Below are 20,285 nucleotides of genomic sequence, written 5' to 3' on the forward strand. Positions count from 1 at the left end.
TCTTACTGATTTTCTTCTTTTAAGTTTGAACAATGCTGCCCCAGATGATCTGTCAGGTGGCCTGCAAGGCCCCGGGCTATGACTGGGCGGCAAGTGCCGAGGGAAGAGGCGGCGTTGCCTGGGGCAGGTCCTCAAGGACACTAAGCGGGTGCAGCGCCCGGGGTCCGGACCGGAGGGAGCCTCGCGCAGCCGCCGTCCCTGCGGGTGTCCTGCGGGCGGCGCGGGGCCGGGCCGGGGCTGATCGGGGGCGGGGCCTGTAGGGGCGGGGCCTGCCGGGGCAGGGCGGGGCCTTGGGTTCGGGGGCGGGGCGGGGCCGGGAGCGCGCCCCGCAGCCCCGCTCTGCTCTCTTGCAGTTCAGCCTGAGCGCGGCGGCCCCCGCGAGCCTGCAGGCCCAGACCCAGCTCTACAACGTGAGTGCCCGCGGCGCCGCGCCCCGAGTCCGCAGCCGAGCGAGGGGGTCCCCGCGGGAGGGGCCCCGGCTCTGGACCCCCCGCGGCCCGCGGCCGCCCCCCGGAGTCCCACCCGCAGGCGGCGCGGCCCAGCCCGAGGCCCCGCGGGGCTGCCCGACGCCGACGCTCTGTCTTGCAGGAGCTCAACCTCGGCCGCCGGGAGGAGTACGACGTTTTGGATAAGAGGCGGGGCCGCGACCCCGAGATGGGCGGCAAACAGGTGGGGCCCGCGCTCCGCCGAGCCCGGGGGGCTCGAGGGCCGCCCGTGTGTGGGGCCCGGGGGCCGAGGATCGAGGCCCCGTGGCCGCCACGGGCCCTCTCCCCCGCCCCTCGGCATCACAAGGCGCCCCGTGCACGAATGTGGCCCCCGCCCCGCGGCCAGGCTCCACTGCCTCCCCCAGGCTGGCCCTTGGCCCCTGCGTGTGAAGAGGCCCCGCAGGAAGGCAGAGGCCACGGGGCAAGGCCTTCTGGGGCCCAGGTGCCCTCCCAGCCGGGTGGGCTGGGGTGCGGGGGGCACTGTCCGCTTGGCTGAGACTCTGTGCCCTATGGGGAGGGGAGCAGCTGGAGGCGGCCGGAGGGGGCCTCTCCAGAGCGGGCTCTGCCCAGAGGCCCCGGCCGCCCTGGCCTCTGATGTTCTGGCGGCCTGCCCACCTAGCCCCCCTCCAGGCCCTGCGCCCTGTGTTGGCCGTGCAGTTGCTAGAGCGAATGGGTCGAAGGAAAGACCTCCGCCCCGCACCAGCCTCAGCTGTGCCCCTCCTCTTGCCTGGACCGGGAGGGGTCAGCAGGGCCTGCTGGGCAGTGGCTGGCCCCGCTCAAGGGGGCATTCTCGGTACCCTTTTGTCTTCGGCCCAAAATCCCACTTGTCCTAAGTCTGTGAGGAGCTCGTTGGTGTGGCAGCGTATCTGCCAGGGGCCAGACAGACCTGCCATCAGCAGACATCCCCAGGGCCTGCCCTGGGCAAGGCCGGGCCGGTGGGGTGAAGCCTGCGTGCAGGCGGGAGGGCTGTGGCCGCAGGGGAGCGGGCAGTGGGCGGGCGCCCCACCTCCCCTGCCTGCGTCCCTGCCTCTCCACCTCAACACCTTCCCTGTCATTCCCAGCAGAGGAGGAAGAACCCACAGGATGTCGTGTACAATGTGAGTAGGGGAGGCGGCTTGTTTAGTCCCAGAAAGGTGAGGTGGCACTGGAGGGCTCTGCCCCCCAGGACGCTTTGCCCCTGCCCCAGGGCCTTTGCCTACCTGAACCTTAACTTAATAAAGGAGTCTGGGGACTCCCCTGCATTGTCTTGACATTCATGGCCTGTGGCTAGAACTCCACGTCTTTGTGAACTTAACCTGAGCTTCTCAACCCAGTGCAAAGGGCTGACATCCCAGAGAAGATTCCAGAGGGTTGAGGAGGAGGGTGGGGTCAGATGCTTGTGTGAATAAGGCCTGGAGCCTCGATTGTGGGAGCCCCTTGCCAACGAGGACACTGAGAGGCTTCCTGCTGCAGGGAGGCCTGCTGTCGCCCACACTGGTTGCTAAAACCTGTGTCCCCCGCCCCCTTCTCCTCCAGGTGCTGCAGAAAGATAAGATGGCGGAGGCCTACAGTGAGATCGGGCTGAAGGGGGAGGTACGTGCGGCCCTTGATCCCCAGGTTGGGCCGGGGGATGGGGAGGCACCCAGGGAGCTCCTCCTGCTCTTCCAGATACACCTGCTGTAGGCCTCCGTTCCCGGCCATCCCTCATGCCGTCTGCAAAAGCCCATGTGGTGGCCACGGGGGGCAAAGTTTAATCCAGATCTCACCCACTCGATGGTACGTGAGATACTAAGGAAAGGCTGATGCTCTAAGATCTCAGGATTCTAAGATAGCCTAAGTTTTGCAAAAGTAGGTAAAACCCCTCATCACTGATAACAAAAATTATCAAGTGCTTAATACATGCAGCTCTATGCTCAGTGGGTAGGACTTTGGGACCCATCAAAATGAACATGCGGGGCCCCTTGTTCCTAAAAGATCAAGCACTTCCTGTCCATGGGAGTGGAGCAGAGCCCTCCGGGCAGGGGCTCTGCGCGGTGGTGTATCTGCCGGTCCGCAAAGCCAGCCTGCTCGGTGCTTCACCAGGCAGATGGCGTCATGTATTCAGCTGAATGGCTGACTTCCTAACCCTTCTCTTATCTCTGTCCTCAGAACCAGCGGCGGAGAGGAAAGGGGCATGAGGGTCTCTACCAGGTAAGGCTGATGGCAGAGCCTCCGGTCCACACAGCTGGCCCTCCATCCCGGCGTGGCGCCGTCTAATGAGGGGCCAGGTCAGGCGCCCCGTTTTGCTTGCTGGCTGGCCCCAGGTCCTGCCAGTAGCCAGGCAGGGCAAGCTCAGGGCACCCATTCCAGCCTGTGGCGACACCTCTGCCTTTGCGGGCCTGGGGCAGGGCTGGGGTTCAGCCATGCGGGCACGTGACTCGGCTCCAGCCGGCAGGCCATGGGAGCCCTGGGCGCGGGCCGTGCGGACCAGACGAGCAGCAGCTGCCTGGAGGCTCACCTCTGGCCCGAAGGGCGGGCGTAGGCAGAGGATGCCACATGCACGGTCCCTGCCTCTCCCCCGCTGCTCTGGGCCCTTGCCAGTCCTGCTGTGCCTCATCTCCTCAGACCTAATCAGAGGGGTGGGTGGGTGGAAAGGTTGAAGGAAAAAAAATCAAGAAAAATAAGAACTTGAGTAAGAAAATGTTACTGCAGGTAAGTGCCTGGTTTAAGCAAATGAATGTAATTATGCAAAGTAAGCAAAGGCAACCCACTTCTCTAAAATATAATACCTGAGGGTCTGACTTACCTCCTGGGCCCCCGGGGCTCTTCACAGCTCGCTGGGCTGACTGCGGGGTGTCAGGCTGCCCGCCCGCCCCGACTTCAGAGTGACATCAAAGGGCCCCGGATTTACTGTGTGTAAATCCTGGACCAGGGGGAGAAGTTCAGAGAGATGGGCACCAGCCTGCCTGTCCCCTGACAGAGCTTCACTGCAGCTGTGGCCTGGGAAGGAGGCTCGGGGAGGAGGGCTGAGGCCCGGGAGTCACTCGTCCCTGAGGCAGTGACAAGTGCGTGTCCCGGAGGCCCAGGTCTCAGGCCCTGCCGCTTCTCTGCAGCAGGCCTGGGCCCTTCCTCCTGCCGCCAAGCGTCCAGGTGGGGGCTCTCCTTCCTTCGTCCACAGGAGGTTGGCTAACCTGAGCCCTTGGGAGTGGGAAGGAGGTGAGAGTGGCTGGGGAGGGGTCGCTCCAAGGCCGCTCCCAGCAAGGCACAGGCCGGGCTCTTCTGCACTGTGGCCCGAGGGTTTTGCTCCTGGGCCTCCGACGCTGGGGGGGTGGTCGCAGGCCCCGCTGCAGAAGGCATCTGTGGGCCTCTGGTGGCTTGTGCCCACGCGGGCTCCTGACCCACTCTTTTCTGATTTGTTTTCACCAGGGGCTCAGCACGGCCACCAAGGACACGTACGATGCCCTCCACATGCAGGCCCTGCCCCCCCGCTAACCGGACCCGCAGACGCCCAGACTGTTAGACACAGGAAAAAGCATTTACCCCGTCCGCTCCTCTTCCCACCACCACAGTATTCCTCTCTGAACAGGGCGCTTCCAAGCTGTAACATTTGGCCACACCCAGTACCCCCACCCCCCTCACCCCCCAAAGAAGAGCGTCCCTGGAAGCTCTAAAGGGTGTGACTGCAGGGCGTGGCCCCGGCTGAGGAGCCTGCTCTGAGCAGTGTGACCTCGGGTCCCCTGGTTTGCAGGAGGCTGGAGGCAGCCCCCCTGGGGCTCTGGGCTTACCTGGGACACGGGTGTCCTCCTCACAGCTGGGTCAAGTCTGTGTAAAGTCCCTGAGAGACCCCAAAGGTTAGCATGCATCCTAATGGTCTGTATTGCTCTGTCGGTATTTGAGTGGCTTCGCTTCTGCTGTGAATTTGGCTTCTGTTGTCAGCCTACCCCCCACTTCTCAAGGGAACCTGTAATTCTCATGGTGGGTAGAGGCTGTGTTGCCTCCCTTCAAGGCCTGGGCAGCGGGGGAGGTGGCAAGGGCACGTCTGCCAAGTGTGCAGCAGCCACAGGTGATGGAGGAGGGCCTGGGCAGCGGGGGAGGTCTGGGAGCAGGGGCACCACCTCGGAGGCTTGGCTAGGGGCCTGGGGACTGCAGGCCCGCCTTCAGTCGCCAGTGACTCCCCATCACAGAGACTGTGTCCCAGGCACTGTGGGGCCCCAAGGAGCAGCAGGCCCATCCCTGCCCTTGGGGAGCTTGTTCTTACAGGGGCATGAGTCGCGAGCTGATGACGGTAGTGTCAGTACAGAGTGTGAACAGAGTGTGGTGGGGGCAAGAGAAGGGGTCAAGACAAACCCATCCTGGCGAAAGCCTCAAAGGCAGAGAGCGCCGCCCAGATCTGTGAGGTTCCCCAAGGACAGCAGCCCTGCCAGAACAATCTGTTGGCTTTCTGGAACCCTGCCCTGTAATTAAAGGCACGTGGCTGAGAGGGGAAACCCTCCCTGTTCTGCTTGTTTTAACTTATACTGGCCTGCTAAGCCTGACTCTAATGCATAATAAATACTCCAGTGAAAACACTTTCCTGAGATGTATTTTAGCAGTTGGGCCTGTGCTGGTGATCCGGTGATCGGAAGTCGGTGGGCTGCCCCCATCTTTGGGGCAGACCTCCTGTCGTCGGGAGGCCACTGGCTGGTGGCTGTGGCCCGGCCCCTGGGAGCGGAGCTCAGCTGACAGTGCGCTGGGATGGGCCAGGCCTTCCGCAGCCCAAGGGAGGTGGTTTCGGAGCCCAGGGCCTGTGCCGGCTTGGGGAGGGCAAGTCAAGCAGGAGCGGCTGGCGGGGGCTCAGACTGCTTCTGAGGCCACAGCAGAAGACCTCAGGTCCCTAGGGCTTGGGAGGGATGGAGGGCCGCACGGTCTTCTAAGTCAGGTTCCCTCACAAAGGGTGGCTCTGCCTGTGGCAGCGTTTCCTCTGACTGGATGGAAGCCCCAACTCAAGCCACCAATTAATACTGGGCGAAGACTGAAATCAAAGAAGTCCAAGGCCATGGCTATTAAAAGCCCCTGAGCACTTGGGACTCCAACTCCAGGAGGAGGGACGGGCATTCTGCCAGGTGTGATGTAACAACTCACAGCGGAGGTGTTTGCTTACAACCTGGCCTTGGGGGACTCAGTTCCACCCAACAAATACCCCACCCCTACCTCTTCCCGGCCCAGCGCTTTGCAAACTTCAGGGAGGATGGGGGCCACCATCACAGAGCTGGGGACTTAAAATGTTGTCATCGGGTTTCAACCAGCTGAAAGAACTTCACCACACTGCACACAACAGGACAGGCACGTGGACACAGCCTGGGGCAAGGCGAGGGGCTGCCAGTGAAGGGATGAAGGGCCCAGCGAGGCAAGGAGCAGGGGCAGACGGAGACCCACCTGAGGGTGTGACCTGGCACTGAGGCGAAGGAATGGGAAACGGTGTGTTGCTTTAGCCGCTGAGTCGCTGGCCAAAGCTCGGCAGACCTGTGAGCTGCTAACTCCTTATCCTCTACTCACTGGGCTTTTAAAATCTCAGGTTGGTTTACCTATTAGTGCAAGTGGTAAGCCTCTGCCTCAGACCTAGTGTAAGGCTGGCTGTTACATACAGGCTGCATGGACAGTTTGGCTGGCTTAAGAGTTTGAGCCAATTCTGTGAGAATTTGACCCGCAAGGAGGAAAGCTGCTAGTGGGTTGGGTTGGGCTGAGCTGGCCTGGGGCGGGCGGGCAAGCGGACTTACAGTGTGCATGCCGGCCCTCCACAGAGGGCGAGTGCGGGAGGCCTGAGTGGTGTGCCCAGACCCGGGGGGAGGCCATGCCTGGCCTGTGCTTGAGGCCTGGCAGTTCCCGCTGCAAAGCACACCTGGATCCCCTCAATCTCAAGAAATTTTTGTATAAGACCTGCCATCAACGGAGAAAGAAGAGTGCCAAATGATTTCCCTCATTTATGGAGTAGAACAACGAAGCAAAATTGAAGGAACAAAATAGCAGCAGACTCAGAGACTCCAAGAAGGAACTAGTGGTTACCAAAGGGGAGGGGTGGGGGAGGGCTGGTGGGGAGGGAGGGAGAAGGGGACTGAGGGGTATTATGTTTAGTACACATGGTGTGGGGGATCATGGGGAAGACAGTGTAGCACAGAGCAGGCACACAGTGGATCTGTGGCATCCTGCTGCACTGATGGACAGTGACTGCACTGGGGTGTGGGTGGGGACTTGATAATATGGGTAAATGTAGTAACCACATTGTCTCTTCATGTGAAACCTTCCTAAGAGTATATATCAATAATACCTTAATAAAAAATTAAAATAAAAAGACCTGCCATCAATTTACTTCAAGTAAAACACTATACTTAACATAAATACCATTGTAAGATGCAGCCCTGTCTCAGACTATGAAGATGCATGCGTCAGAACCAAGGAAGCGCGGCATTTTACTTGCACGGAGGACCCAAGACACACATGTACGAATTAAGATGGAAGCTCTCAGGATTTCTTGAAACATCACTTTGATGTCACTGAACTCAGACGTAGGATGGGGATATTTTTGATCAATCCTTTTTCCTCTTGGAATATGACTCAAGGCTCCTTGTTCATAAACAGGACAAGCCACACGCTGAAGCCCAGGTTGGCAGGTGCAGAGGGCAGAGGACCAGCTCAGGCTAGGCGGGCAGCTCCAGCGGCGACTGGGTCTGGTCATCCGGGCAGCTCTCTGGCTGCAGACTCGTGCTGTCTGTGGAGAACTCAGGATGCATTTTGGCAGCCTGGCACTGCCCACTTCCGTGAACCTGTGACTAAGATGCAAGCACCGATGTCTGTAACTTCAATCCCTAGTGTTTGGAAAGCCAGCAGTGAGCAGGTGATCGTGTCCTCTCAGGTAACTGCTTGGCAGATGCCACAGGAAGTGGGTTAGACCACAGCCTTTCCAAAAGGACTACAGGGTAACTGCCTCTCCTCAGTCCTTTGTCTTCACTCCTTAGGATGTGACAAACAGATGTTGCTTCCTGGAGCCTTTTGCGTGCTGCTGAGCATGCCACCATCACTACTGAACAGAATTTAGTGAAACACCTGAAGTGGTTTTAAGGAAATGATTTTACAAACTTTAGTGCAAGCTGTAAATACAAGGAGGATGGAATGGAAAAGGATGAGACGTTGTTTGACACCAGAGCAGGGAGGAGAGGAACCCAGTATCTGCCTTCCCATTTTGGACCCTTTACAGGACAGCAGCCGTCTTGAGACAATAGCTTTCACGTGGGTTCAAGGGTGAACACATCAGATTCAGTCTGCACACCAACCAGGTGGCAGTGCCTCCCAAAGCTCTTCAACAAGCTGAAGCTCCCTCTGTGGGAAATTCACTCTAAGATTCAAGTTTTCATGTTACCAGTTAACTGCCCCAAGACACTCAGAGCTGAGGAGTGTAATACCCTAGAGGGAATGGAGTAGGTACTGCAGGCAGAGGAGCAGGGGGCCGGCGTGCAGGACGCGCTTCCTCCAGGCCGGGCCGCAGGGCTGCCAGAGGGCATGGGAACAGTGCTCTGGGGGGAGCGGACCTCCCTGCCGGTGCTGCAGGGAGACAGGCTGAGGGGCGCTCTGCACGACCAGTGAGGGGCCCAGGGGCCTGAAGGATAGACTGCTGCTCAGGTCCCACTAAGCCCCAAGCATCTGGGGGGGAGAGGGGGGCGTGAGGAACCATGTCTCTGGTGTTCCTGGGGCTCCCGGAAAATAAACTTGTGTTCGTGTGCGAATGTGTTACCAGCACAATGTCAAAGAAACTCAAACAATGTGAAAACACTTGGAAAATGGTTTAATGATGTTTTACAACAGAAATGAACTATACAGTTACAGTTAGTTTAATATATATAAAATTACAGCAGACAAATGCATCTACACAAAACCTACCATTTCATTCTGATTCGGGGTCACCTACTCGCCTCCCCAAAGCCCGGCCCCTGCAGGCAGCCCTAGGAGGGGACCCCGGCCAGGGCGCTGTTCAAGAGGCAGCACCATACTCCCCACCACCTCTGGCCTCGGGAGGTGTCAGCTAATTTCCCCACAACGCAAAACTGCTTGTGTTTTGGGCTTTCAAAGCCAAGAAAATGTGTTTCCCAGGGACCCAGATAACAAGGTCCTGAACTCCATCCAAGTTGTCAGCTGATTCTTATGAAATACAAAATATCTATCAGAGGGGAAATGGCTAACCAGGCGCTCCAGGGCAGTGAGGCTACAAAATAGCCACCCAGTTCTCAGTGCCATCCAAGGAGAAACGTAAAAGGACTCCCAAAAAATACCTACCAATTGTCACTGCCTCATTAAAGCTGTTGGGCAATTTGGAAAGAATCATTTACACCACATCTTAAGTTTCCACAAAAGAGAACTCAAACTCACATTTTAAAGTTCATAAAACAAAAAAGTTTTGGGAGGCCAAGGGGCCAATACCCCTTCTGTCCCTCCCTTGACAACAGTGGAAAAACACCCCTGAATCAATATTTAAAAAAAGAAAGAAAGGCAAGAGAAGAAAAAGGTAGGAGGAATTAAGATATTTAAAGACAGAGAAAAAGAAAACATCTTCAGAAAAATAGGATCACTGTCTATTTAAAACAAAACCAAATCCCACCTGGGAATGGTAATCAGCAAATATGCAACCGAAACTGAACCTGGTGGAAGTTTATTACTGAATATTATGTACACTCGGAACTTTTTCATTTTCTTTTTTATTAGGAACACCTAGGCAGTGAAAATTGTTATGTTAATACATACATAGACACACACCCAAAACATACAAAAATACTATATTTCAAACTACTAAGAATAGGACAGTTCAGTTATTTTCATGCTATGACTTTAAGAGCATTACACTGTAACGAACAAGAAGTTAAATGACATTTTTTTTAATATCCCAGAAATATACCAAAATATACATCTAAGCTTTGGAATTACTGAGGTTAGACTAATGCAAGTGCTGGGTAATCGTACTTAATACACAAGTCTAAGGTTCTGCAGGAAAGAAATTATCTTTGGTATCTGCATCAGGCTAATATTATTAACATTTGGATTTTGCTTTGGGATAGAGCTTGTATGACCCTAGAACCAAATACCTCCCACCTCCCCAATCAACTGAGATTAAAAAGATCCATGTAAAAAGTCCCTTTATTCGCAATCCCCCCACCCCCGAGTTAAAAAGCCCCAGGCATCTACCGAGCACAAAAGGTTGTGAAACACGAATGCATAGTTGCACGGCGGTGCTGCCAGAAGGAAACAGACTACGGGAGAAACGAAAAGCTTGATAATCGTTCTGTGTTTTCACACAAACAGGACAGCCACTTCCAAGCAGTTCCAGTAAAGGGAAAGAGAAAGAAGGCTCAGACGGGCACGCGGGCGAGCGCTCTCCGCCCCGGCCCGGAGGTGGAGCACCCAGCAGAGCAGCCAGCCCCGGGTCTTCAACTTCCCCCACTCTGTGGAGTCGCGGGCACCGTGCAGACCCCACCCTCCTAGGCCCCGCACAGACCGTGCTGGTTGCGTGCGTTAACGTGGTGATGCGGTCCTGCAAAACTGCAAATGCCAATTTGTTCCAGGGCACGTTCCCATGTGGGCAAGAGCCACAGCGCCTGGGTGCGCACCCCTGCAAAGTCCGGAAGGGGCGCAGGAGCCCCCTGCCCTTTTGGTAGGTCAGAGGCCCCTACCCGCCCCGCCCCACTCCTCTAAACGCCAGGACGCCACAGACCGGATTGATGCTGAAGACTCCCCTTTTCTTTGGTTTTTTTGTTTGTTTTGAGTTTATACAATCATTAAGAAATCTTTGGTTTTGGCTGGAAATTTAAAAAACAAAACAAAACAAAGAAACCCCCCTACCCTGGCTTATAGCAGCAGTATTTAGACCTGGCAAAGCTTTTCCTTCTAACACTGGGGGTGGGAATTGAAGGCTGGGAACTACATTCAAAGGAAAGGCGAAAGGGCTGGGGATGCAGCTTCCGGAGAGCCCACTGGACACAAGATTGTCAAATAATAATAATAATAATAATAATAATAATAAAAACTTAAATATTTGGATTTTTTTTTTTTTGGTCATGTCAAAGGAAAAAAAGTGAAATGTATATGCAGCAGTCAGCGTAAAGGAGCCTTTGGTGTCTTTTCCTTTCCACCCAAAGTCCTGAAAATAAGCAGAACCCTGAGGCCTCGGCGGAGATGAGGCAGTGCCCAGAGACCTGCGGCCAGCGTCAGGAACAGGGCGTGGGCGGCGGCCCCCGCGGGCGGAGGCCGGGGAGGCGGGCGGCAGGTGGCCTGAGAAGGCCCCGCGCAAAGAAGGAATCGGAGATTGCAATTTGCCCTTGGTTTGCAGTAGCTTTTCAGCAGCGACATTCAGAGGCGTTCGGGGGTCCCACCCTAGGCTACAGGTCCCCTGATGCTATAGGCCAGAGCTCAGCATGGCTGAGCGGGGGGCGGGCTTGGCAACTCTGTCGGGTTTAGAGAAAGTTACAGCAAGGTACCCAGTCACGAGTTAGACATGAGGTATAGACAGCTCCTGGACGTGGTGGGCGGCAGCCCACGCTTACTCACCTAGGCTTCGCTACTACCGCGGAGGGGGACCGACCCTGGTCTCCCGGGGAGGAGGGCTTTCCTGGGAGGGACCGCCTGTGGGCAGAGCGGACCCACATGCCCACTCGGGCAGAGGCGCGGAGCTGGGGGGCGTCTGCCCTGCCCGCCGCTGGCCTCGGGGAGGCCCGGCAGCTGGGGTGGGGGGGCGGCAGGAGCCAGAGCCAGTGTGGTTCCAGGCCTGGCCTCCCTCCTTTCTTCCCCCTCCCAACTCCTCGCGGGTTTAAACACAGCCAGGCCGGCCTCGGTCTGCTCTCCTCTTAGAAAAAAGTATGTGCCTTCTGCAGACGTGCAGCCCTGGGACCAAGGGCATGGGGCCCTCCCCGCCTCGGGCCACAGCCTCTCCTAACACAGCTGTCACTTTAGCTTCTGAAAGTGCATTTCATTTCCTGCTTTACTCTTCAGACTTTGAGACACTGTGAGAGCTTGGGGGGTGGGGGGAGCACAGTCTTTTCCCTACTTGGCTCTGTCTTTTTTCATTTGAAGGAGATCCCCATTTTTAAGGGAGTATTTAGAGGTGTCATTTTCAACAGCACTGTATCCAGCTGTCTGCCTGCAGACCCGGGATATGACGGTGGAGAACGCAGTGCTGCTGCCTGGTCAGGGGAGAAGCCGGAAGCCGCCTCTGTGAGGCTGTGGCTGATTCAAAACAGCGATGAACAAGTAAACAAAGAGAACACAGGGAACTTCGCCGCAGACCTTGTTTTCTTACAGTAAATTCGTTTTGGGGTTTGAACCCGGAGGTGGTCCTGGGTGGCTGGGCCCCGTGCAGCGTGGGCAGATCGGTGACACAGAACTGCAAGCTGCACCTGCCCGCCCAGCCCCGGGATTTCCCTTCTGTGCTCCAAGTGGGGTTCCGTCGTGCACACCTCGCTTTCCCATAACCTGTTCCAAGTGCTCTCATCTCTGGTATCCCTATTACCTACTTACAAACCTACCTAGCGCTTCGAAGAGTCACACAATATTAACACCACTTGTACATAAGATCAGAACAGTGAGATTATTAGTAAAGCTTTCATGAACTTCTGCAACCTGATCATTTTTTGATGGAATTTCAAGAGAGCAACACATTTCTCTTCCCTCTCTTTTTCTGTGTCCTAACAATACTACACCAAAACAAACTACGCAGCTCCCTAGAGCCTGTGTATAAAAACATTCTGGAACAATACAGTTCCAGGGGAGGATGACGGAAGGCCTCGGTTTTCCAAGGAATCGTGCTCTGGAAGACACTTCGCCTTCCTGAGTGACAGAACAGAGACGGCACATCTAACATCATCTGAGCTCAAACAGGCCATACTGGTTCCATTGTAAGTGTTAATAAAGGGAAATAAAAGAAAGAATTCTACCCCATCTTTGCCCTCCCCGTTTCCCAGCAATCCCAAGACCATCTCTGCTACACCAGCCTGCCTGCCGCCCCCAGAGCCGGCGGAGGGAAACTGCACGCATCTCTTTGCCAAGCAGGTCAGCCAAGACTTCCTTCAAAAAGTGGGGAGGGGGCAGCGGAGAAGGGAGAGAGACAAAGGGAGGCTCTTCCAAACCCCAGCAACTGTTTGCTCCCTCTCCCTCCGCCTGTCTTCAAGACGTCAGGGTGAACAATGACACAGTTATTCCAACCAAATCCCACTTAGTGCTGTGAGATGGGTCGTTTATTCAAAGACAGCCGTGCTGGATTGGCCTGTACCTGAACTTGGGGAGCCAAGACAGTGTGGTGGGGCCACGGGCGCTTAACCGTCCCCACGCCGGCATCCCCTGGCGCTCACACTCCCACCCAGAACCACCCTCTCCTCAGTCTCAGCAGCCAACCAATCCCTACAGGTCACACCTGGTCACAGGCGTGAAGCAAGCAGGCTGGCTTTCAACTTGGTTTGGTTTTGCTGTTTGCATTTCTGGTCTAGACAGAACCAGCCTTGGCATGAAAAAAGGAAGTAAGGTCTCAAAGCGTGGCCGTGCCACCCGCACCTCCAACGACGTGGCCGGGGCGGCGCCAGGAGCCCCCCCTGCTTTAGTCGTCCTGGATTAAGATGCAGTGCCACTCACCTCCCCAGCGGCGCAGGTCTCCTCCTGCCTGTTTGTCGGCCACACGCCCACACAGTCCCACATTCATCCGCAGCCTAAGCCCTTGCTACATACAGAGGTAATGAATCCCTAGGACAGCCGGCAGGGCCTGGGGGGCGGGGCAGCCACAGGACGGGATGCAAGCGCCCCAGGACGGGATGCAAGCGCCCCAGGAGACCCTGAACCTAACGCACAGCACAGCCAGCCCGTGTGACCTGCCGCCACCACACTGCAGTGCAGGTGAGACCACAGGCAGGCCACGGGCAAACTGTCCCAGGGATGGTTAAGTTCCCTTTGGCAAGACAGATAAGGAAAAACCAACAGACACGCACGAGCAAAGCAACGTTTTCCTTCTAACATAATTAACACCTCCTCTTCCCCCACCCCAGCCCTCCCCAACCCTATAAACTGTAACCTATAAACAGGATCCCAAATACATACAGCATCAATCATGTTTTATCAATCATAATAAACATCAGTTCAACTAAATGCTACAGCTAGAATTATTTTCACTATTTATAAAGTTATTTTCTTTCATTTATTTGGTTTTCAGTTTTAAACCAGTTCTGCAACAATGCTAAGCTATGCTGAGGTATTTTATGAAGGTGTCAGAAGCTAGCTGTTACCCACCAGCATCATCCTCATGAACTAAGGTGTCACCATTCAGAGAGAAAAGAAAAGAAGGGAGGGAAGGGGATCCAGATTTCAGGATCCGACAGAAGACTCACTCAAGCTCACCGCTTTTAGCAAAGGCCAAGAGAAGGGCCAAAACAAGGAACTGCTTCACAACTAAGGATGATTGAAAGAAAGCAACAGTTCACAAACTGTATGGAAACACGGGTGTGAAATGGAACTGACTGAGAAAAAACTATTCCCTGCCTCCTGCTTGAATCTTTTCAAGTATCTTACTGGAAATATCAGGGGTGTCCCCCCACTTACTCTCTTTGGATTAAGAAAAGAATGTGCCAGATAGTATTAGCAGGGGCCTTTAACAATGGAACTATTTATATGTCCTATTTCTGTCCAAGTTCATGTTTGTACTGTGTGTGCCATCTATGCAAACCTGTGTAATAGCTGATCTTAGTTCTTCTTAAAGGAATAGCAAAGCAGGGTTTTTTTTCCTTCTCAAAAATGAAGGTAAATGCTAAGAAAGATTTACTGTTTATAAAATGTTGCCCTCAAAATATCTGAAGACTGAAAATGACTTCAAAATGGCCAGGGCTATGATTACACGAACACTGCCACATATTAAATGCTTTTCAAGCACACAGACATACAAATGAACTCATATGGGTTAGCATCGAATTGATCCATTAATTCTTGCCCATTTGAGTAATTTTAAATTTCAGGTCTTTAGTCTTTTTCTCCATTAGTATTGATGGTCTTTTAACATTTTCAGGTCCAATGAACATGCTTTGAAGGATAAACAAACTTTAAATTCACCAATTTTTGGAGTTGATTTAGTAAAAACATTTGACCAAACTCTTGTAATGAACTGTTGAAGGCTCTTCTTTAACTGGGGCCCTCAGACTGCAGCCTGACCTTGGGGGGCCCTGCTGCTTCCGGGCGGCCGCTGACTTCTTCCTGTCAGCACTTCTGTCTTCCTAGCTCCATGATTTTACTTTTCTCTTGGTAAAGAAATTTTGTGAGGACGACATGTTTTGAGAACAAGTGTACACTATGAACTACAAAGAGTGTCTGTCTTCTGTAAGCCAAGTGTTTATTATCACTAACTGCAATGTTTATTACTGGGTTTTATAAGTTTTGCATTAATTTCCTCTATTTGCAAATGTATCCAGCTTTCCCAGCAATTTAAATAGAAAATTTAATGTTAAAGATTGCGCTGAATTTAAATATTGTGTCAAGCAAATAGCTGTGCTTCTGAATAATATAGAAAGAGTTTTGCCCACTTTCCCAAATAAATGAAGAAAAGGACAAAATAACATAAAATAGAGGTATAATTGTGCTTTTCCCCCAACAATTAATTATGTAGAACAAATTGGCAAGAGAATCTCACTAAAAATCTTTCATCTTATTTTCCTTTAAAAAAAAATCCTAGTTTCTAATAGTACTGCCATGAAATACAAACAGGTGTGGCCAACAAAAGTTGGATTCCTTTGGTTCCATTTCTTGAGTAGTAAGTAAATTGGGAAGTACTGATCCTTATCAGAAATAAATAAAAGGAATTGTGTATTGTATCAGGTAATGGATATGAACTTGTTTTAATTCTAAAAAGCTGCCTATATAACTTCAGAAACATTGAAGCTAATGCAGCACTAAACCTATTTCCTAAATCAGAAACAGTGATGCTGTTCCTATGAGAAGTCCTTTTCAAGGTATTTCTGCTCTGTCCTTCAGATTTATTCAGGGTATAAATAAAGTTCACCACCAAACTGCCTGCTTATAACAAGCAGGGTTCAGACAAGTCCACTCCCCAGCCCCCAGGGAGGTCACCACGGGCAGACACAGTACCACACTCATCCAGAATCAGTCTTTGGCTTAACACGAGTTAACCAAGTGCAGGGGTAAGAGAAAACTTGCACAGACATTATGGGGGGGGAAGAACGACAGTGAATTGTGATGCCTATCGGCCCTTCTGCCTAGAAATGTGGGGACTCTGCCAAAGCCTCTCTGGTCATATGCCCCCTTGATCCCAGCCTCTCCCATATAAGGTGGCTGAAAGTCATGCCTGAGAACCCGAGCTTAGGCAACTCATTCCATTCAAAAAGCATTTCTTGAGATGATAAAAAAAGTGATATGGAGTAAGGTGTAAGGTTGGGCCATGAGGCAGTGTGACCAGCAGACTGTCTAGGGGTGTAGCTGGGGAGCGGATTTTAACCCAAACACCTACCAACAGCTGTTTTAGTGTTTCACGTTGTACATGTACAAATGTACCTTCCATTTCACAATTTGTTTTTAAGTAAGAGAAGAGAAAAATGTTTAAAGTTACCTTTGTCTAAGGATTTATTTCTTCTTTTGGACACAGATTTTTGTGCTGGTTTAAGGTTTAACCCTCACCAAGTGATCTTACACACACACAAAGGCAGCATCTCCTTATCCCAAACTGACTAGAGAAAACAGACGGGGCAGGAAACAGAAGACCGTCGCATTGACATTTAAAGCTTACTATCCTTTAACTATTAAAGTCTGTGAATTCTCATTTGGGAGAGGGGAACATCTTTTCAATCACACAGGCAAACAAAGAAACAAGATAGCCTTTTCTTGGCCCTTTTCATAATCCACTGGGCTGGGGTCCCTGGACTGAACACTTGCTTTGGTAGAAATCTGGGGAAATCAATGCCGTCAACCTCTAACCCAGTACGGTGGGCATCAGCACTCCCCCCCTGAACCCTTCCTCCTAGCTCAGCACCCCCAAGGGAGGGCTCGCTCCCAGGGGCAGCTACGGCACTGTCCATGGCCCTAGTATCACTTGCACAGACCAAAGTTAGAGATGTCAGGGCAGGAGAAGAGATTAAACTTGACTACACCAGAAAAATAGCTGGATGGAGAGAAGGAAAATTAGTAACTGACACTGCCATTCTAGTTACACACCAAACGAAATAAACTACCTAAAAATCAAGTTAATGTCTGCCCAGAGGATATTAAAATTTACCAACATAAAAGATTAAAAACAAGCAGCAACTTTTATATAAAATTAATAAAGACAAATGAAAAAAGAAATTGTCAGTAGCATCTATCTCAATGTGTCTGAACTGCACGTTAAAAACTAGTCCATTAGTACAGCAGCTTGCTAAAAAATTGACTTTGGTTCAAGCTTAGTTAAACAAAAAACATTAAAAACACACCACACATAGAAAAGGTGGATGGACATTTGTTAGTTTCCCTGCTTGCAGTTCACTGATTTTGGAGGCATTTTAGGGAAGGTGAAGGGTGACGAGAGGAAATTTAGGGTGGTAATTAAATATTTTGTGAAATAAAATGGGAAGACAGAAGAACAAAAGAAAAATCAACCGGGGGACTAAAATGTCTCGGGCCCTTAATATCATGTGCCTGCCTCCTACTTGGAGGGTCACGAGCAAAAATACGCACTGTATCTATGTCCCTGTCTTCCTGACACCGCGGGTGGAGAGGCAGACCCTGGACCCCAAGCCCCCTCGCAGACACAGCAGACAACGAGAACGACGATGATCTGTGACTCAGTCCCCAGCTCCGAAGGGGGACCACTAGAGACGTCAGCAGGCGCCCCAGCCCCCGGCGGGAGCCGGCACTCCCATGAGAGGCGGCTCAGGGAGCTGTGCTGACCCGGTCTTTGGGGGGGGTTTTGGTACAGATTCATACTATAAGGATAGTACCCTGACAAAAAGGGGAATCTAATTTCCAAGTTATCCTCATTCCTCTTCATCTACTTTCACCAACTCATCTGCTTTCCATGGGCTCATTTCCATAGTCTAGAAACACCCTGAACACAAATACCACTCAGATGGCCCCAGTGGGAGCACCGCGAACAGACTCCTGCCCGCAGGCCCTCAGGGGCGCTGCGGGCCCCGCGCCCAGCTGGCAAGCGCCCTCTGGTCAGAGAGCAGCGCGGGGCTCAGGGTCGGGACCTTGTAAGCCGCCCGGGGAGAGGAAGTCTGTGGCCAGGGAAGAAGGCGGCGGCCTCAGACCCTCCTCCGGTGGTACCCGTGCAGGGGCAACGCAGCAGAGCTCCATGAGAAAACTAAAGAGGGGAAAAGTTTTCCCAGTTTCAATAATCAATCTGTTCTTTGCCAAGTCAAAGGAAGTTGGGATGAAAAACCTCCACAAAGTGGAAAAAATAAACACACACACCAACAGTAGGAGCATTTTTCAGGAGATAAGAAGTCAGGAGAACCACCAAGTCAGGTGTCAGCAGTAGTCTTTGCTCTTCGGAACCCAATCCTGCCCTGCGACGCGCCCAGCATCCCCCCGAACGCAGCAGGGGCTGGGCCGCGGGTCCTCAGTGATTCGGGGGGAGCGAGCGCTGCGGTTCAGCAGGAATTCCTTCCTACGCAAAAGTGCTCCAAAGGCACCACCTGACGGGGCGGGGCGCGCGTGCAGTGCGGGCATGCGCACACACTGCCTTCAGCTTCTGCACCGAGCCTCTTGCATAAGTGGCCAAAGAAAATAATTTTCTAGCACCTCTGTAAGAGTCACCAAGGGTAAGGAACCAGCAAGAACATTCCCCGCAGTTAAGAACCTAAGTCCCCCTTAGCCCAAACCCTCCCTCCCCACAGTGTGGGAGCTCACTGAAACAGGATCCAGGAGCAAGAGATAAACATGTCCAAACTATATATATATATATATAAAAAAAACAGTAACAACCACCATAATAACAGAGATACAGTAATACAGGCCTGCCTACATTGTACCAGTTAGAAAGGAACCCCCAACGCAATTGATACGATTATAAACACCTTGTTATGACTTAATGGCCTGTACAACAGACCCATAGAAATGATTTTCTTAAGAAGAAAAGAAATTTAGACAAACAAGAAACCCCCTTCCTATACTGAAGTTGGTAACCCACCTTGACTTGTCATCCTGACTGCTGGAAATGATAAGTAGTCCTTTCGCTTTTTTATGTTTGTTTTTGATTTTTTTGTTCCTTTTTTTTTAAAATTTTTGGTTAGAAAGTTCTCCAATCCATGAAGCAATCCTGAAAAGACAGTGTTTTATTACAAAATTAGGCAAACGCTGTCCCGTCTCCATCCACACGTCTTCCTTGTCTCCGCTGCCCTGGCAGCGCGGCAGGAGAAGCCAGTCCCCACTGTCCGGCCTCGGCCTGGCTGGCGGCCGGGCAGCTCGCAGCGTCGAAGCGGCAGCCGGCTCGCTCACTGCGCCTTGGAGGCGGTGGTGGTCGTGGAGGCAGCCCCACCAGCGGAGGCCGCAGTGAAGAGGGAGTTCTGGAGGGACTCGGCGGTGGTGGAGGCGGCGTGGAGGCTGGCTACGGGCCCCGAGTTCCCTGCGGAGGCGGCGGCCGCAGAGACCAGGCTGACCGGGTTGCTGGTGAGCAGAGAGAGGTTCTGGGGGTTCAGGAACAGGGGGGCAGTCACGATGTTGGGGGCTCCCCCTGCGTTGGCGAACACCAGGTTCCCAGTGGCGTCCAGTGACGTTATTGGGAGAGGGCCACCAGAAGCAAGAGCTACGGACAGAACCCCCCGACAGGTGGGAAGGAGAACATTAGCGTCATCCTGGGGAGGCTGCACGACACGTCGCGTGACCCGAGGCCTGTGACCCGAGAGGAACCCGGCAGCCCTTCTCCTGAATCACTGCTACCCTGTCACTGGCTGAAGTTCATTCATAATTTTGAAAGAGCCTAAAGGGCTGAAAAATCTAACTAAACTTAATAAGCATGCTCAGGAGAGGTGAGAGGGCAGTTAAGAACATCGGTGACATTTTTATCTCAAAATCTCAACTTCAGTTCATCTACCTAGACGTATTTGCTAAGTTCAATAATTTTGTTTTTAATGAAGATTGCTGATTTTAACTACCTCCAGTCAAAAGACAAACTAGCTACAGGGATTAAGGCATGAAAATATAGTTAGCTTTCACCAATCCAACTGGCATTATTTGGTAAATGTGAGCGCTTCACAGTATGATACATAAGAGGAAACCATCTTCAAAAAGGCTGAAGTTCTAAAATACATTATAGACTGGCAAATAAACCAGAATGTGGTTAGTTTTCCACTTCCTGAGGCTAAACATTTGATTTCCACGACTTGCGCCAAGGAGCCTACCCAGGAGGAGTGCAGACATGGGGACTGCGGGTGCCCAGGTGGGTTGTCTGAGGTCAGGACTTGCTTTCAAAGTGAGAATTTTTCTATGATGCTCTTGCTTCTCCACAGAAAGCACCACTGAAATTTTCTTTGCAACAATCAGGCTCTCATTTAATATCTTTTCTTGTTACCTGACAATTTCCAATAAGCCCCCACCCACACAGCCACACTCCCTCATATAGATTTGATGGTCTTTCTAATGGCATTATATTTTGGTGATTTCTTACATAATATATATACATGGAAAGCTCGAGGAACTGAAGGGACACCCCTGAATCCAGACATGATCCTAGAAGGAGCAGAGAACAGTGAGACATGGGGCAGCTGGGTGTTTTCTGAGACTCCGGGCTCAGGGGCCAGGCCAGGGCTCAGTCTCCCCAGAGTCCCTGCTCTGCACTCCTTGTGCCCTGGGGAAGGCTCGTGCCTCTGC

General features: G+C 52.6%; 2 protein-coding genes across 10 annotated transcripts in view; one reads left to right on the forward strand and one right to left on the reverse strand.

The window, feature by feature from the left end:
* Positions 1 to 5,011, forward strand: part of CD247 (CD247 molecule) — a 66,690-nt gene extending 61,679 nt beyond the window's left edge. The window contains exons 3-8 of one of the 3 annotated variants that reach the window (XM_057494953.1): positions 354 to 410; positions 589 to 669; positions 1,547 to 1,582; positions 2,001 to 2,057; positions 2,613 to 2,654; positions 3,870 to 5,011. In XM_057494953.1, the coding sequence (XP_057350936.1) occupies positions 354 to 410; positions 589 to 669; positions 1,547 to 1,582; positions 2,001 to 2,057; positions 2,613 to 2,654; positions 3,870 to 3,935 (339 nt within the window). In that variant the 3' untranslated portion in view covers positions 3,936 to 5,011. The remainder of the gene's footprint in view (positions 1 to 353; positions 411 to 588; positions 670 to 1,546; positions 1,583 to 2,000; positions 2,058 to 2,612; positions 2,655 to 3,869) is intronic. The other 2 variants (XM_036897164.2, XM_057494954.1) reach the window with 2 other exon arrangements.
* Positions 5,012 to 8,242: 3,231 nt separating this feature from the next.
* POU2F1 (POU class 2 homeobox 1) overlaps positions 8,243 to 20,285 on the reverse strand; it is a 179,401-nt gene continuing 167,358 nt past the window's right edge. For 6 of the 7 annotated variants that reach the window (XM_057495143.1, XM_057495141.1, XM_057495144.1 and 3 more), the window contains one exon: positions 18,734 to 19,221. In XM_057495143.1, the coding sequence (XP_057351126.1) occupies positions 18,911 to 19,221 (311 nt within the window). In that variant the 3' untranslated portion in view covers positions 18,734 to 18,910. Of the gene's footprint in view, positions 19,222 to 20,285 lie in introns of all 7 variants that reach the window. The other variant, XM_057495146.1, reaches the window with a different exon arrangement.

This window comes from Manis pentadactyla, chromosome 19 (genome assembly GCF_030020395.1).
Source record: "Manis pentadactyla isolate mManPen7 chromosome 19, mManPen7.hap1, whole genome shotgun sequence".
Taxonomy (NCBI): Eukaryota; Metazoa; Chordata; class Mammalia; order Pholidota; family Manidae; genus Manis; species Manis pentadactyla.